Source organism: Pseudomassariella vexata, assembly GCF_002105095.1.
Source record: "Pseudomassariella vexata strain CBS 129021 chromosome Unknown BCR38scaffold_7, whole genome shotgun sequence".
Lineage (NCBI taxonomy): Eukaryota > Fungi > Ascomycota > Sordariomycetes > Amphisphaeriales > Pseudomassariaceae > Pseudomassariella > Pseudomassariella vexata.
In genome coordinates this window covers 704,261-720,200 of record NW_024467962.1, presented here as the reverse complement: position 1 = coordinate 720,200, position 15,940 = coordinate 704,261, and the positions used below count along the sequence as shown (strand labels likewise).

General features: G+C 51.2%; 5 protein-coding genes across 5 annotated transcripts; 2 read left to right on the top strand and 3 right to left on the bottom strand.

The window, feature by feature from the left end:
• Nucleotides 1-81: 81 nt before the first annotated feature.
• Nucleotides 82-2,215, bottom strand: BCR38DRAFT_392393 (T-complex protein 1 subunit gamma). Its single transcript, XM_040857581.1, has 4 exons — nucleotides 2,010-2,215; nucleotides 1,887-1,953; nucleotides 400-1,837; nucleotides 82-342 (listed from the first exon to the last, which is right to left on the bottom strand). The coding sequence occupies exons 1-4, from the start codon at nucleotides 2,032-2,034 to the stop codon at nucleotides 253-255; spliced, it is 1,620 nt and encodes a 539-aa protein (XP_040715433.1). The 5' UTR covers nucleotides 2,035-2,215; the 3' UTR covers nucleotides 82-252.
• Nucleotides 2,216-3,417: 1,202 nt separating this feature from the next.
• On the top strand, nucleotides 3,418-4,507 carry BCR38DRAFT_485158 (class II aldolase; the record flags this gene model as incomplete). Its single annotated transcript, XM_040863842.1, has 2 exons — nucleotides 3,418-3,559; nucleotides 3,702-4,507. 2 exons carry the CDS (start codon nucleotides 3,418-3,420, stop codon nucleotides 4,505-4,507), a joined length of 948 nt encoding a protein of 315 aa, XP_040715432.1.
• Nucleotides 4,508-10,576: 6,069 nt separating this feature from the next.
• BCR38DRAFT_342941 (uncharacterized protein) lies at nucleotides 10,577-11,044 on the bottom strand (the record flags this gene model as incomplete). The annotated part of the gene is made up of 1 exon (XM_040855982.1): nucleotides 10,577-11,044. One exon carries the CDS (start codon nucleotides 11,042-11,044, stop codon nucleotides 10,577-10,579), a length of 468 nt encoding a protein of 155 aa, XP_040715431.1.
• Nucleotides 11,045-12,761: 1,717 nt separating this feature from the next.
• On the bottom strand, nucleotides 12,762-13,120 carry BCR38DRAFT_474569 (uncharacterized protein; the record flags this gene model as incomplete). Its single annotated transcript, XM_040862976.1, has 1 exon — nucleotides 12,762-13,120. One exon carries the CDS (start codon nucleotides 13,118-13,120, stop codon nucleotides 12,803-12,805), a length of 318 nt encoding a protein of 105 aa, XP_040715430.1. The 3' UTR covers nucleotides 12,762-12,802.
• Nucleotides 13,121-14,337: 1,217 nt separating this feature from the next.
• BCR38DRAFT_433743 (uncharacterized protein) lies at nucleotides 14,338-15,267 on the top strand. Its single transcript, XM_040860272.1, has one exon. The coding sequence runs from the start codon at nucleotides 14,741-14,743 to the stop codon at nucleotides 15,092-15,094; it is 354 nt and encodes a 117-aa protein (XP_040715429.1). The 5' UTR covers nucleotides 14,338-14,740; the 3' UTR covers nucleotides 15,095-15,267.
• The last annotated feature ends 673 nt before the right edge of the window (nucleotides 15,268-15,940 follow it).

The window sequence follows — 15,940 nt, the reverse complement described above, 5'->3', positions numbered from 1 at the left end:
TCGCGAATGGATTCTTAGTCATGAAGCATGGAGAAGGCAATAGCTATGTTTCAAAAGGGACTGGTAGGGTTAGTAATAGACCGGCACGAGTGGAATCAGATTGTTGGGTGTAGACAGAGGCCCCTAATGCTTGGCAGTAAAGCCGTCTAATTCATCTATTCTCATCACTTTTTTGGACCAAGCTGTTGGTACACGGGTATGACTTCTATGGCATTTCTCATTGTGACCAACCACCCAAACCAGATCGTCCCTTTAATCGTCCCCACCACCCAGTCCAGCGCCTACTTGTTGTGCCTTCTTCGCGCTGCAGATGTCGTCCACTCTCAACAACAGGCAAGCAGACTAGAACATATGTTAGTGCTGGTGACATTAATTAGTATAGGGGGCTGGTCGTCGTACCTCAATAGCCGTCTTGATACTTTGGAGCTTTATTGCTTCAGGCTCCCAGATACCGTAATCCTTCATATCAGCCAGCGTACCGTTATCGCCGTTGATCCCCCAAGAGCTCTTGCCCTCGGCTTGCTTGGCCCGAAGTTCAGTCAGAACTCTCACCGGGCTGGCACCTGCGTTCTGGATGAGTGTGCGGGGGATGACCTCGAGTGCCTCCGCCACAGCCTTGTACGGCCATTGCTGAACGCCCTCGATGCTCTTCGCCAGCTGGCCTAATCTCACAGACACGGCCATCTCCGTCGCACCGCCACCTGGGGAGAGTCGAGGGTGGAACATCACATTGCGGGCCACGCCCATGGCGTCTTGAAGGTTACGTTCGATCTCGTTCAAGACATCCTTTGAGGGACCTCTCAGGAGAACCGTGCAGGCCTTCGGCGACTTGCACTTGGTCAGGAAGGTAAAGTACTCATCACCAATCTTCTCAATCTCGAACAAGCCGCACTGCGTTCCGACATCCGACTCTTGCAGATCTTCCGCTCGGTTGACAATGGTGGCGCCTGTGGCTCGGGCTATTCTGTTGTTGTCCGTCTTTCGTACCCTTCGGAGGGCGGTGACGTTGGCCTTCATGAAGTAGTGCTGCGCAAGATCCGAGACGCCCTTCTCGGTAATGACCAGATCGGGGTTAAGCGCCAGGATGTTTTCGCACATGGCTTTGACCTGCTCCTCTTCGATCTGCAGGATGCGGTTCCAGTCATCCTCCTTGGTGATCTCGATATTTGTCTGCGACTCTCCCTTCTTGTACTCTAAGGGGCAGTCCAAAAGCACGATCCTGGGGTTCTCGATTCTCCTTCGCATCTTGGGGTGTGTGATGTCCTTGTTTAGCATGACGCCGTCCAGTACTCTGCTGTCCTCGATCTCTCCACCGGGCACCTTCTCCACACGTGCATAGCGCTTGATGTCGACCTCTTGCTTGCCGTTGCCAACCTCCCAGGCTACAGTCCGGACAGCGCTAAGGGCCAGGTCGCACATAAGATCAGACCATCTCGACACGAACTTGGTTCCGATTGATGAAGATATTAAGCTGTTCATGGCCTTGTTGTCGTTGATGTCGATGGGCATGGAGATCTCGTCGATGATCTCGAGGGCGTCCTTGAGGGCTCGCTTGAAGGCAGAAATGATGACCACGGGGTGGATGTTTCGCTCGAGCTGGGGAAGGGACTGCGCCAGAATCTCACCAGCCAAGATGATGACCGTCGTTGTGCCGTCGCCAACCTCCTCGTCCTGTGTTCGACTGAGCTCGATCATGCTCTTCGCAGCAGGATGTGACACCTCGATTTCTCTCAGGATTGCGTGGCCATCATTCGTCAGGACGATGCCGCCCATGGGGTCCAACAACATCTTCAGCATGGCCTTGGGGCCCAGACATGATCGGATGATATCGGCGACTCTGAGGTTAGGTTAGCCGTGTCTGGGTAGCGATGTTGGGGGTAATGTACGTCTTCGCAGCAGCGATATTAGACATCTGGGCTTTGCGACCCGTCTGTCTCTCACCCGCCTGGGTGTCTGCAAGTCATTGTCAATATGATATCGATATGTGGGAGCTCCATGGCGGGGCTCACTCATAACTAAAACTGGCGCCTGCATCTTGAATGGCGCTTCCCGGGGGGGGAAGTATGGAATTCGGGAACGTCGAAAGGTGCTATTATAGTCGTAGGGGAGCTCCAGGCGTCAATCTCAAGAGGTCAAATCGTCAATATTCTGCTGTGATGCGACCCGGCAAGCTTGTGTCGACTTCCAAAAAGTTTCTGGGAGCCTGGTCAAAAGCTCCCATGATGGAGAAACATTTTTGCTAGCTGCACAGCGGGGAGATGGTAGATGGTCTGTGCATTGACACCCAACCTTGAGAACGTCAACCTCAAGCTGAATACAATCAACTCGTCGAACTCGTTGTCGAAACATGGAGGTATCAACGTTTCGAACTGTTTGTCATTCAAGAAATAGACGAGGCTCAATTTATACAACGAATTTTAAGGCAAAACCTTCTTGAAGCCGGCCGCGAACGCGATGTTTGTTGCCAAACTTCGCTAAGCCGCCTGGGCTCATTGTCAGAGACTCTAAAGCGTTGTCGTGTGCCTTCGACTCCATCTACTTCTCTTAGAACACGGTTCAAACCAATGTCGGTATCTGCTGTATGAAACCGTACCGTGTGGATGCACTCGCTAGTTCTCTGTCATTTAAACTCTGAAGTGGTACATGCGACTTGGAACTTCAACCCGTCGACGCTCTGGGGTGTCCCTCAAGTCAAACTCGATATCCAAAGGTCACTCGTCTCATAATATAAGTAGGATCGATGTTTACCGCACTTAAAAGTTGCTGGCTGCAGTTTCGATGTGCATTTTCCGGAGACTCTAGAATCCACGCTCAAATAACAATAGAAGGATTTGGGGTTGCTACAAGTGTAGCTCCTGCGAAAGGTGTTTCCTCACGGTGTTAATGCAAGTGATGCGTATCCTGTGATTTCCACGGCGGAAATATGCGGACTCTTACAGATATGTAATCATCACATGCTGTCTTTACACTCGAGTGTGGTTTCCACCTTCGTCACATTCACTAATTTGATTCAGTTGATCGACGTCTGGTCAGCAAGATGCCGATTCGACAGAGCACAGCTATACCCCATAGCACGTGCATGGGAACAGCATATTTTATCACACCCTTCGCCGTATTAACAGGAGCCATCGGTACAACCTGCCTCTTTCAGCCGTTATTGAGCGTGGAATCCGGAGTCTTGACCGGCACCGGGCCGGTGCTCGAGAAGATCAAGGCCGATATAAAGCGGGGGAGCTGACCACCAAATCCTGTGTGTCGGACCCGATCCTATCTACTGTATCTCATAACAACGACAACTCCCCGCGATCCAGCTACCAGCTTTCCGTCTCCTGGTATAACAACTTGAACTTCTTTATTCAGAGGCAAAAGACGATCCACGGGGCCAAGTCTCTAGATTTCCACCAAACCAACTGCGTCATGGCACCCTCAGCGATTACGGAGACGGTGGCGAGTGTGTTGCCTGTCATGAAGAAGACTGAAGCACCGGAAGGCAAAGGCCAGGTCGTTGCTCTGGAGAAGACTCCACTTGAAGCTATATCTCACGGAATCGTGATGCCAGGTAAGACCGAAATTTCTACGCAAAGACGACCAGCCAGGTGTCTATGCGTCAACACTATGTTGGCTGTAGGGCGGGTGTGCGGAAGCTTTCACCGCATACCTTTCCTGCGCTCGCGTGAAACACCAAGCCAACAAGCGAACAGGCATCCCGATATTCCCCAGTTTTGTCGAGGAGCGAAAACACACACTGGTACACATGGCGGCGACCTTCCGGTTCTTCCACCGCTGCGGTTTCACAGAAGGCATGAGTGGACACATCTCCGTCCGCGATCCCGAGCACCAAGGCCTGATCTGGATGAACCCCCTTGGACGCCACTTCGGCCTAATAACGGCCGGAGACATGATATGCCTCGAGATTGAAACCGGGCGTATCGTAGGCGGCAACCTGACCCGTCCGGCCAACTCAGCAGGGTACCTCATCCACTCGGCCGTGCACAAGCGCCGCCCTCACGACGTCCATGCTGTTTGCCACGCCCACACCAACGCGGGTCGGGCGTGGTCTGTTTTCGCGCGACCCCTAGAGATGCTGAGCCAAGATATCTGCAACTTCCACAACGCACATGCCGTGTACGCCCGGTACGGCGGGATTGTATTCGGTGACGAGGAGGGGCAGGCCATCGCCGATTCACTGGGCGAGCATAACAAGGGTGCCATCCTGATGAACCACGGTTTGATCACGGTTGGGGAGACGGTAGACGAAGCTGGTTTCATGTTCGGCCTGCTAGACCGCGGGTGCCAGATGCAGTTGCAGGTCGAGGCGGCCGCTGCGGCGGGTATCAAGAAGAACATCATCAGCGACGAGGAGGCGTCGTACAACTTCAAGATGGCGAGCGAGAAAAATGCGCTGTACCGCGAGGCTCAGCCGGATTTGGAATATGAGTTCGAGATGGCTGGAGGCGAGGAGGTTGTGGCAAGGGGGTTCGAGGCCCTGTCGCCGCTAAAGTTGTAGAATTCCCGCAGCATACTTTACCTATCCAATCCCAGGAGATGATCGACCGCATGAGACTTCGCGAGGTTTCCACGACAGAAGGGGTGTTCCTTGGTTCCCTTCGGTGTGTGTGTGTTGCTGATCGATGGGGTCAACCGAGTTTGTTTCAACGGTGAGAAAGGTAAAGAGAGCTCTCTCTGTAGGTGGACCCAGGAACAACTGCCAACATTGTTGTATCACATCGACGAGGGGAACGACAAAATCTTCGATCAACCCCGATTTTCGCCGCGATCCGCACTGAACGAGATCACATAACATATGATTTTTTTTTTTCAATCTCTGCCCTGGGACCCAGATTTACTACGGTATCAGGCCAAAGTTTTCACCCCCTTGACAAGTACCTGTGCTAACGAATTCGAACCCTCCATTTCGACGGTGGTAAATCGAAAGCCGAAATTCAAACTACTACAACGTTTTCTTTTAATCTGATTAAGACAGCTGTTCAGGTCGCTTCAAGCCAGGTAGCTAAGAGTTGGCTCGTGCCTAGGTTGAGCACGGTACAAACACACAATTGAAAACTTACCCATGATACCATAGTAGGGATTTAGGCGTGGACCGGATGCACTTCCGCGGGGGGAAACCTGCCAGGGACGGCCCGCCTTACGTCCCAGGCTGATAAGAGGCGTTGATATAGAAACACAAACGAATTAATATCTCCAATTTTATTTCTGTATGCTCTGACAACGCCCCTGGTGTGATGTTCAATATTAACTGAGGGCCGCGGTGAGAAGTACGAAATACGAAGTACAGGGCAGCTGTTAAGGAAGGGTTGGGCCGGGTATGTGTCACGGAGCCGAAGTATGCACTCCGAGATGAGCCTATATCGCGGAGTAGTCGATTCAAACTAGACCTTTTGCGGAGGGGCTCGTACGGAACCATGGTCCCATATTGTCGACCTGTGATTCTAGAGGCAGCTGGGAGGGGGTTGTTACCTATTCATTAGGTCACCAATTTCTAGCTTTCCCATACGATGCTAAGAAGTCGCGTAACTTGCTCGCTTGCTTACTTGTCTGTGTTTCTCCAGGCAGAGTCCAGGCCTCGATTCAGTCGAAGTAACATTATTATGCTCTTAACTACATACTTGTTTGAAACCGTGCGTGTAGTACAAGTTGGTTTTATTTTGGCAGCGGCAACGTACCAGCACCGTGCGACCTCGGGGCTGAGTCTTATGGATGGCGGGCTCTGAGGTATGTGGGCGAGACATGAGATTCCGTCCCCTGGAAAGTGGTCCTATTTGTCGCCTGATTTTCTCTATAAACGACGACAGTTTTAATGGAACCCCAGTACGAAAGACTTGGAGTTTTTGAACACGCAACACACCCTGCTGAAACAGTCCACTGAGTGAGTGAGCGAGTGGCTGCTGAGTCACTTTTTGGTGGACCTCGTGTCATACATAGCCTTGGCTCCTCTGCGGGAGTGATGAGGAAACATTTTAATGGTTGTTTGTGGGTTATAGTTCATCTACATAGTCTCAAAATGGTTGTCATAGACAAACTCTCACAGTCTCGTCGGTGAGAAGGAATAGTGGAACTCGGGCACTAGTGCATGCATACTTGTTCACGTTTGCGCCTTGTGTAGCTCTCCGTTTTGAGGCCAAAACGTAGACTCTGATCAGTATCCGCTTCAATACAGGAAATAGGGCTCCTCTTTAGGCTACAATCCGATTGATTGAATGCTGGTCTTTGAGATCCCTGTGGCTTGCTCTGACTGGAACCATGTGGTGGCCTTACGACTTGTGAACATCCTCTCCTTTTTACTTATTTGTTATTTTGTTCTTGGGCTCTGCTCCGCTCGGTGTTATCCGGTTGATGAGAAACGATAATAGATACAGTGACACTGTGACACAGTAAGATTTTCGTTTTCTTTCCGCAATTGGCAGGGTCCAAGATCGAGTCCCACGAAGATGGACCTCCTCTCGTGTCACGGTGAAAGTGGGTAAGACAATGACTATGTAGTGGAGAGACAGCACAGTGTGTGAGGACAGTTCGTGCGCTGTCTGTACTCATGAGCCTTGCATCCGGAAAAAGAAGCCAAATTCCACTTGTCACTAGCACGACACCCTGGATCGTGGCAGAAAGACACTTTTGCTCGGCAAAGAAGAAGATTTGACGATGACACATCTATTGTCTCTTTTCTTGGTGGCTTCTAAGCAGATATTCCGTTCGAATGTATCAGCCGGGTCTGGAAGATGGGTTCTCGACGCCTCATGGAATCGTGGCTGGACACGTTGGCAGAAACCAAGGCCAGCCCAGCCTGAAGCAGCATGAATTTGGACCGCAACCAAGCAACCCAAGCGAACCCGACTTCGGACAACACGTGCAGGATGTTTTGTACGGTTCCGGCAACTTAGCCGCTGCTGTGTACCGTGTTGGAAACGTGTAGGAACAAATATTGAGGCTGGAAACGAGAAACACAACAACTTCCTTGCAGTTTGGTAGGCGAGCAACCTGCAGGACGAACTTTACCTCTGGACCCACCAAAAATATGCGGCTGTAAAGCCTGTTGGCCCCCAAACGCGGGACTACACTACGACCTGCTGGACGGCCGCGGCCCAATGTTAGCTAGGACTGGGATGAGAGCAGACTCCGGCTCCCTGTAAGCCTTCCCATAGATCCATTCTTGGATTTTAGAAATGAGGAAACCACAAAGTTTGCTACCTAACTCTTGCACCGATGGGAATTGGGAACCCAAAAGACCCCTTCAGGCCTCAATGTATTACGCAAGTGTGATGATTAACCCCCCAAAACTCCAGCACTGTGGTTCGAATGTTGCAGATTATTTTAGCGTTCCCACGGGCCGCGACGCCAGGGGACGCGGGCGGCAGCTCCCCAATGACGACAGGGTGGTGTGTAGGGAGAAGAGAAAATTACCCGATGGATTGACGATATCCCGGTCCCCTTGACCCGGCTCATCTTTGAGACTTGTGACAGACGCGGCAGCAAGAAGAGGATTTGATTATGAGAGGTGAGAGTGACGAGTGAGAGTCTTGCGGAAGTATGTAAGTGGGCTACAGGCACGACGTCAATTGGTTCAGTGCCGAAGTCCTTGAAACCCCGACATGCATGTCTGTACCGGTCAACAATGAAGAATGGTTACTGCTGTCGCTGTTGCAGCCGCTTGGAAGTGGCTTCATATTGCGTCCTTGATCGTGTTGTTGCGTTGCACCCCGACCGTAGGTAGCAGTGGGGGATATCATAATGCGCTTGAGTATACACGTTGGCACAGGCCAGAGTTATGAAGTTTGGATGCTCTCACTCAACAACAGGCTTTGACCCCAACACATACCCGAGGAAGTTGAGTTGAAAAAAGCTCGAGTCTCTGTGAATTCTCGCTTGTCAGACGAGATGAAACAATCGGCAGCTTACATCGCACAATATCTCGTCATGATTAACGTCATCAGATCTGCAGAACACAGAAAATGTGCTGTCACTCTGCGGGGGGGGGGGGGGGGGGGGGGGGGGAGTTGCTGCGAAAGGCAACGAAAAGGCTCAAACGTAGCACGGTAACAACTTAGGCTGACTTTCATCTTGAAGGGATGCCCAGAGCTCGCACAGCTGTTTAAAGTAACTCTGTTTTTCTGTTGACCCAACATCAGTCTTCTGGAATGATCTGCGCAACCCAAGTGGCAATAGTGTAGTTTTCCACTCGCGCACAGATGAGCACCTCGTTTTGGGGAGTTGTACAATTCATCAAGAAATCTCCCCCCCCCTTTCCCTCTCTAATGAGGCGTCCATGAGAACACTTCATAGTAATACGGACACACCGAAAATGAGGCCTGAGCTATTGATGGAATAAGCCTCTCCGCTGACAGGAGGATCGAGGCTGAGCGAGGAGTGAAAAATTTTTCATCATGGTTCGAAACATTGCCTTTGGTCTACACAGAAGCGAGCAGCTGGGATATGCAAGTCTGTACCTAGACAGACGCCCAGTCAGCGCGTGTTGAGTGAGATAATTCCAGATCTCATGCTGGCCGACTTCCCGACCTCTGAATGGATTGCTCTCGAACGTCTTGCTATTGCGACATGTTCGGGAAATATATGCGCCTCTCCCTCGGCAAAGGCATAATAATTATTATTCACCTGCATAATGACAACAAATACAGAGTTTGAGAATTGAGGGACGCATTTGAAAAATTTTCAGAAAAAGCTTTCCTTTTGCCATCATTTTGACTTTGAACATGGGAAGGCTCGGCTTCAGGTACCAGAAACGCAAACGGTTCGATCGGAACCTCCCACGTTGAATGATACTCGACTGAGCGCCGCATTAGCATAAAACTCAAAGAATGCTGTCATTGGCTTCCAACAGCCTAGTACCCTGACAAGTTGTAGATACAGTAATACCAGTTTCCCCGACAGGGATGCCAAGGACGGAAGATAAGGCGCTTTTTTCTCTTCACTCCAAGGTGATCGATCGCGATCTTAAGCTTTCATGTCACAGCGGGCTGGAGCCCTTTAGATGAAAAAAGTCAAATTTATTGCGGTGAACTGTTTAGACGTAACAACGGCAAGAGTTCGGGGACCTATAGAGTTCGGAAAAGAAGCCGTTGTCGGCGTCTATTCTGTTGTACAGCCGCCACTGACTTAGTCCCTGGATTGTTTACGTTACGTGTATTCTTGGCTTTGGGAATATACAGTAGCGGTAGTAAAGGTGTCGTAAATTCCCATTCGTTGATGCGATGAGGCGGGAAAAGGTGCCTCACACTGTTTGCACGTTTTCTGGCTCTGCCCCGTACTGTTACCACAGCTGCATTTCCGGTCAGGTCAGCTTGTTCTCTGGACGTTCGTCGTCATGAGGAGAAGTCGGCGGAGGCGGACGGTTCCTAGACGGCGTGCAGCTCCGTCATGCCATGGACTATGAATTACACACAATGGTCTCCTCCACTAAACCAGTTTCGGTAGGACAGGTCTGGTGATGGCCCCCAACAATGGGCAGATTGATGGGCTAGACAGGCTTTCAAACCAATACCACTTAGTTAGTCCTCCCCAAACCCCAGGTCGGTCAGGCGCTTGTTGATGTTGGATAGCAATCTTGGGGAGGATCTACTCATGATCGACTCTGGGGAACATTAAGCTGCCTGTATGCCTTGTGTCAACCGGTACCCAAGGTCCACCCATTGAATCCATCCTTAGCTCCACAGCTCGCATTTCTCCTTACAGTGCTGCTGGAATCCTCCAGAACAACGGAGGACGTTGTATTCGTGACACAGAAGTTCCACCAGCGCTCGACCAAGTGCTGGGACATATGTGACTGCTCCTAGAGCTCTGTAAAATGATGTGATTCTGGGAGCAAATAATCCCAACATCATGAAACATCACGAGTGGAGACATAGGAAAACGAAACTATGTGTTAAGGGTTTGAATGAATTTTTGGTTCTTGGTTCTCATTCTGATGACCCGTCTCGCTACTAAGGCTCGCAAGCCTGCTTGGGAGACAAGTGTGTCAGCTACTCTAGTTGCCAGTTTCTATCCAAATTCTCCCTTCTGTGGAGTTTCCAGTTCGGAAGCCAGACAGAGCTGCTGCTATGAGGAGCGATGCCCAAGTCCCCAACGCCATTGTTGGTTCAGCCTATGATGAAAGCTCTCGGCCCAGTCATCATCAGGAAACGAGAAGGGGGGGGGGGGACCCGACGGTTATCCCTTCCAGTTCCCAGGACCCAAGCCTGGATGTCCCAATATGCCATGCTTCTTGTAGAAAAACAGTTATCCTCCAGGTGTATCGTAATACAACATTGCCATGTTCCGCGACCAAGCGCCCCAATGTACGCCCTGTGGTGACTTCAAGTCAAAGGACCAAACCCATGTCACCTAATCAAAACTTTTTCGTGAATGCTGAGCTCCGGTATAATGCTTTTTGTACAACATAAAAAAACGGTGTTGAGTGTTTCTTCAATGTAGATCGTTTGTGTTAAAATCAAAAAGAAATAGTGAGTCGTGTGCCCGTCTCTGAAGACCCAGTAAAGAGAGTGTTGCGTTGTATGTGTGTGAATGCGAAGAGGGTTGAATTCAGACCGACTTCACAGGAATTTCGACTTTAGTAGGACCGGCGGCGCTGAAGTCGAGCGTGCTCGAAGGAGCTGGCGTAGTCCCGTAGTTGTTTTCTCGCCTTGTCCGACAACTGCTGGCTGTCGCTACCGGTTGAAGATGTGCTTCGTAAAGAGCATAAGCTGCTGTGTGAGCTTGAAGGTGTGAGGGCACGGCGGGAAGAAGGGCTTGACATTTCCGAGCGTTGAGCCAGGGAGGCTTGCGGTTGGGGTGTTGAACCATAGGGTTGAGCGTTGCTAAAGTCATATGCTGGAGAGAGGTAGAATTTGGTCTGATGTTTCGACGTTGACCAGGCGTAGTTCGGTTCAGAGAAGCCAGACGAAGTCGCCGGTGAATTTCCTGCCGATGACTTCTCGAAGTCGGAGAGTCTACACGACTCGGAGCAGTAGGTGTCGCCATCTGTTTGCTTATCACAGGATAGGCAAAATTGGTGGTCCCATGACAGATCCGAAGACATTTGGACAGGCGGTTTTTGGTTCTCGTAGAAGGAAGTGGATTTGTGACTCAGAGTCGAAGCAGTCAGTCGTCAAGGTGCTTGGGCAATGTCCAATTTGTGGCGGTTGTAGAGGATCGCTGGAGGTACTGCGTGAAAGCCGGGACTATTCGCAGAGTCGAGGCTGGATTGATCGAGTAATGCCTTATTGAGTCCAGACTGGCCGTGGCGAGATGATTCAGCAGAGATACGAAGAGTGATTAGGCATTCGAAGATCGTGTTATATGCGGATTTGGAGGTTCCTAACAGGACACTGGAAGAGCTGAGAAGGAGCGAGGGTCGTGAAGTGAAATATGGTAAAGACCAAGATGGCTCAAGACACATAAAGAAGTGGAAGAAGAGAGGTTGATATGTAGTCTTGGACGGTGCATACGCCAGTTGACGGACGGGCTTCTCTAAGACACAGCCCACTTTGTACTCTGTCAACCATATTCATGCGGGACGGTACTTCTGCCCATCGATCTTCGACAAAGATATGCATGGCTGTACGTACTGTACGTACAGCCCCACCTTGTATAGCATTAGTGCCTGGAAACCCTGCATCTACGCTAGGCCTGGAAGAGAGTTGGCTCACGCTGGCTGGCGGCACACAAATGTGGGCAAGGTATCGTTGGGCAAGCGGAGATCCATCAGACATGGGCGTGTGATATGTAAAACAGCCAGTCCAAGGCAAGAAAAATTTTCTGCTGATCTCAATGGGCGTCAAAGGATGGCACGGTCCAGGTGCATCCATGCTGGGGCCAGAGAATCAAAGAAGGGGGGGGTGTGGTCGTTGTGGTGGGTGTGGTACCGCCGATCATAGGCTGCCATCAAGGTGGTATTATTTGGGCTGGTTCTTGGCCTCCTAAGCAGACAGAGAGGGTGATTGCAGAAGTCATCGTGGACCCTGGATGGTAGGCGACCAACGAGCATGATTGATAATCTGACGCCCATAGCACTGTTTTGGGCTTAGCGAGTCGCCTTTGAAGCTTGCCTGCCTCTTACCTGCCTGCTTGCTTACTTGCCTGACGGCCGGCGTGGGTTTTGTGTGTATGGATCCCTAGACGGGGATACGGAGGAGATGCAGATTGATGAGATGCTTTCGATGGATTGTTCCCGTTGGAGTATTTCGGGTTTTCTGTCTCTCGTTGTCGAATCGTTCTGAGCGTTGTGCCTGGCTCGCCGGGCGCGCTGCACAACGGTCCAGACTACTCTCACTGCCGAGAGCAATGAAGATGATCAAAGGTTTTCATCGACTTGTTCTACCAGATTGGTTCAGTGGCCTTCCCATCATTGCCTATTCTTTATGCTCCTGCACAATATGATCTTGGACCGTCGCAACGCATGGCAGACGACGAAGATGGAGTGGAACCGCATGGGGTGGGGGGTTCTCAGCTTCGTCAACCATCAATCGTGGTAGAGCAGATAGCAGAGCCACGGTTGAAGCGGTTGTCGCAATTCCCAGTTTATTCACCCAGGATATCTGATGATTGATGGCCTGGCAGGCAGACTGTGGACTGACTTCGGATGATGAGGCAGATACTACAGTAGCGGGTTGGCAACCTGGCATATTCCGTAGTTGTGGAGTCTTTGTCAGGTCAAATTGCAACTCCCCGTCTTGCAAACCCCGAGAAGGACGCAGTGCGACACGCAATGCACAGAGACTAGAGTTTTGGTCGCTCAATCCCACACCAGCGGCCAAGACCAGTTGCTAGCTAGCCTCTCATAACATAACGTATCATGCTATGGGTAACGGGTAAACTGCGTGCTGCATTCTGCTGCATTGAGCTCGTCATCGCCCCATCTGATTGGCTCTTGCCCTTCCTCTGCGGCATGGCAATTTATGAGGATATCGCTTGAGGTGGCACTTTGTTCGCGATCACGATAGGACGTATCTGCGAGCAAATGCTTCCAATCAACTGTTCTGCTTCGGGCTGCTGTGTTAATCTCAAGGTTTGTAGAGTCGGTAACGCACACATCCCAAACTACCCTCACCATCGCCCTAGACAGCACTGCGAGAATACTACGGATGCATGTCATAGCTGGCTCATATGCGACCATTATCAGCTACCGGGAGAGCCGGGTTTAATGCCCCAGAATTATTCCTTATGTTCTGCCTGAGTTAGTTTCTGACATCATGGTGCCTACTCCCAGACTGTTAGCGCTCTGCTGCATCTCTCATGTTGGACCCCGGACTCCCTTCGGATATCTATGTCGAGCTACTGACCCAATCCCATGACCCGTACCTTACATTAATGGGCCAGTTATCTTGCGCCGTCGCCAATGGCATGGAGAGATGAAGACCCTCCTGGTCAAGCAGGTCTCGGGGGGCGATGCTCACGGGTTTCCTAAACGAGACATTCTTCACCTTGTCGGCCGGCCAAGGGTACCGTGGGATCTGCACCTGCCTACTCAGCTCACCCTTCATCCCCATTCTGCTTCGTCGTCATCGTCAGTTCACTTTGCACGTGTAGTGGTTACGGACTACGGCCCCAGTAGAAGAACTATTGATGATAGCAGCTGTTGTTGTCGGCATGATTCTGAGAAGGTGGACTATGCCATCCACAGATATTCAAACAAGTCACAACCACACTGCCTGCAACGAACTGGCTGGCAGGCGTTTGATGATCGTTCGACTGATGTTCCCCCAGGTTGAAACTCTACGAAACCCGCAGAGAAGGTCTGCAAGTTCACGCAGCTTGGCATCCAAGCAAGTGCAGAACTCACCACTGAGACACCCCAGTCCATTCTCCACCTCCGTAAATGCGGGTTGGATTGCGAGGCCGGCGCTACTGGGTAGAAAGGGCCCAGTAGGACGCCATCGCCCGCGAAAGTGGAGCTATACCGCATTCTGTTCCACCTGCGTAAAGGCGGGGGAATTTGAGCAATACTCCCCCATCCTGCAGCTGCGTCGCGCTTTATCAAGGGTATGTGCGTATGTGCTCCTTCAAGCCTGAGACCTTTCAGCAGACTGCTGGGAGTTTCTAGCCTCTGGGCAGGCTACTCATGAGTAGACCACACATGCACACCCTCTTCTATATGTTGGCCTTGGCTGTCGCCACCTGTTCATATGCACCAATCCTGCTTCAGCACTGGCGGACAGACAGAGGGCGACGGGCGTCGTTGCATATTGCGGAGACCAGTAGAGGGCATGATGGATGCAGGTGATGACTCCGCAATCCAGCTATCTCGTCGTTATCAAGCCGAGTCTCTCCGGGGCAAACTTTTCGCGACCTTGAATCGGCAGGAGCCAATGTCTACGAAGTACTAGTGCCCAGCCCGACGATGGCAAATCCGTCGAGGCTGCCGGCTGACGATGCACGAATCGTCGTCGGCGCTAGTTTTTCAGTACACACGACAATGGGGTTGTGAGTGCACCATATCTGCCTATGCTATGACGGATTGCAGAGTCGATCCCTCGCGCGGACGGCGCAGTAACCGCGTAGTGGCGTTACTCTAAAGACTGTCTCACAGGTCATTCTGTGAAATAGTCTGATTATGACAGCACCGGTCCATCTTGTTCTCATGCCTTGATGCCACATACTTATCTCATCCGTCTGGCCACCACCCACATGCCGCAAGGCTGTCGCGGGTAGTGAGAAAAATGTGGCAGCCGCACATGTGTAGATCCCAACCCTTCTTTCTTTGGCGCACTCGCCCCATTGACCAACACAATGCTCAATGATAACACGTCGTCCAATCACGACAACGGCCTACAAATTCAGTCCTCCACTGATTCTTGTTTGGGTCTCCTGCCTCTTCGGTGCTACACACATAACGCCACTCAATTCGATATCAGGGCAGAATTCTTCCATTCATCGACTTAGGCTCCCACTGCCCGCCCGACACTTCAAAAAACGACTTTCAATTGATCGAGCGGTTATCTCATGGTATGAGGTAGGACCTGATAGGTATATCACTGTGAGTATATCACATAGTAGGGTGGAGCATGGCTATATCGACACTATCGGCAGATGGTTTCCCGGAGTTCATTCTCAAACTGATATCGGCTCCGACAATGTTCTGATGGGTTGAAATCGCTTGTTGTTTTAATGGAATATGCCGTTGGGTGTATGCAATAGAGTGGTCCCGCGCGCTCCTCCACGTGGGTGGACTTTTTTAGCGTTGCCTGCTATTATCATCTCGGCTAAACACGAAACTAAACGGAATTTGCCTTTGAACACCTTGATATGTTGAATGCAGCGGTCTTGCAGGTCAAAGATCTGTTTAATCAGTTCTGTGGGGGTTACCAGTGTTACAAGGTGATGAAGCACAGCTATCAGATCGGCAGGCGGGCTGGCGGGGCTATCAACAGGGACTTGGGTGAGCGACACGTACTATGGAGCCGTCACGAATGGGGCTTTGCTGGGGCCTTGTTCGCTATCTCCAGTATATTTTGGCCCGAGTCACGCCGCGACTCTTCGGAGCAGAGCTCTTTAAACGGACCGAGTATCAGTAAAGTTTGGTGAACATCCCACGCTTTTGCGACTCTCCACCAACTGCAAATATGGGAAACGGCCGAAACTTGATTCTGGTTACCCAGCGGCCCCCACGTAATGCAAGTTATATATTCGATTCCAGAGCTGGGGAAGGGTCGGTACGGTGCACCCACGACAAGGACTCGTCACGTAACAACCGTGTTGATCTTGGAAACCCACGGTTTCATACAGTTATCCAACTCCTCAGAAGCTGCCCTGCCTCTACGAAGTACGAGTACCTAGTGTATTACGGTCTGGCTATAAGCGGTACGACATGCCCGCAAGTTTCGGCGCGTTCGCAATGGCGCGAAGATCAATCCTATCATCAATGCCCCCTTTGGCCCGGGATCAAAACGGCATAACCTGAGATCGCTTATTGGGGACTCGGCCGGTTGCTACTGTC

Bases quoted from the DNA above. Each gene is read 5' to 3' on its own strand.
- BCR38DRAFT_392393 (XM_040857581.1), bottom strand. From the start codon at position 2,034: ATGCAGGCGCCAGTTTTAGTTATGA. The intron at 1,954-2,009 runs GTGAGCCCCGCC...AATGACTTGCAG, and splicing joins GGCGCCAGTTTTAGTTATGA to ACACCCAGGCGGGTGAGAGA. The intron at 1,838-1,886 runs GTACATTACCCC...ACCTAACCTCAG, and splicing joins AATATCGCTGCTGCGAAGAC to AGTCGCCGATATCATCCGAT.
- BCR38DRAFT_433743 (XM_040860272.1), top strand. From the start codon at position 14,741: ATGATAACACGTCGTCCAATCACGACAACGGCCTACAAATTCAGTCCT.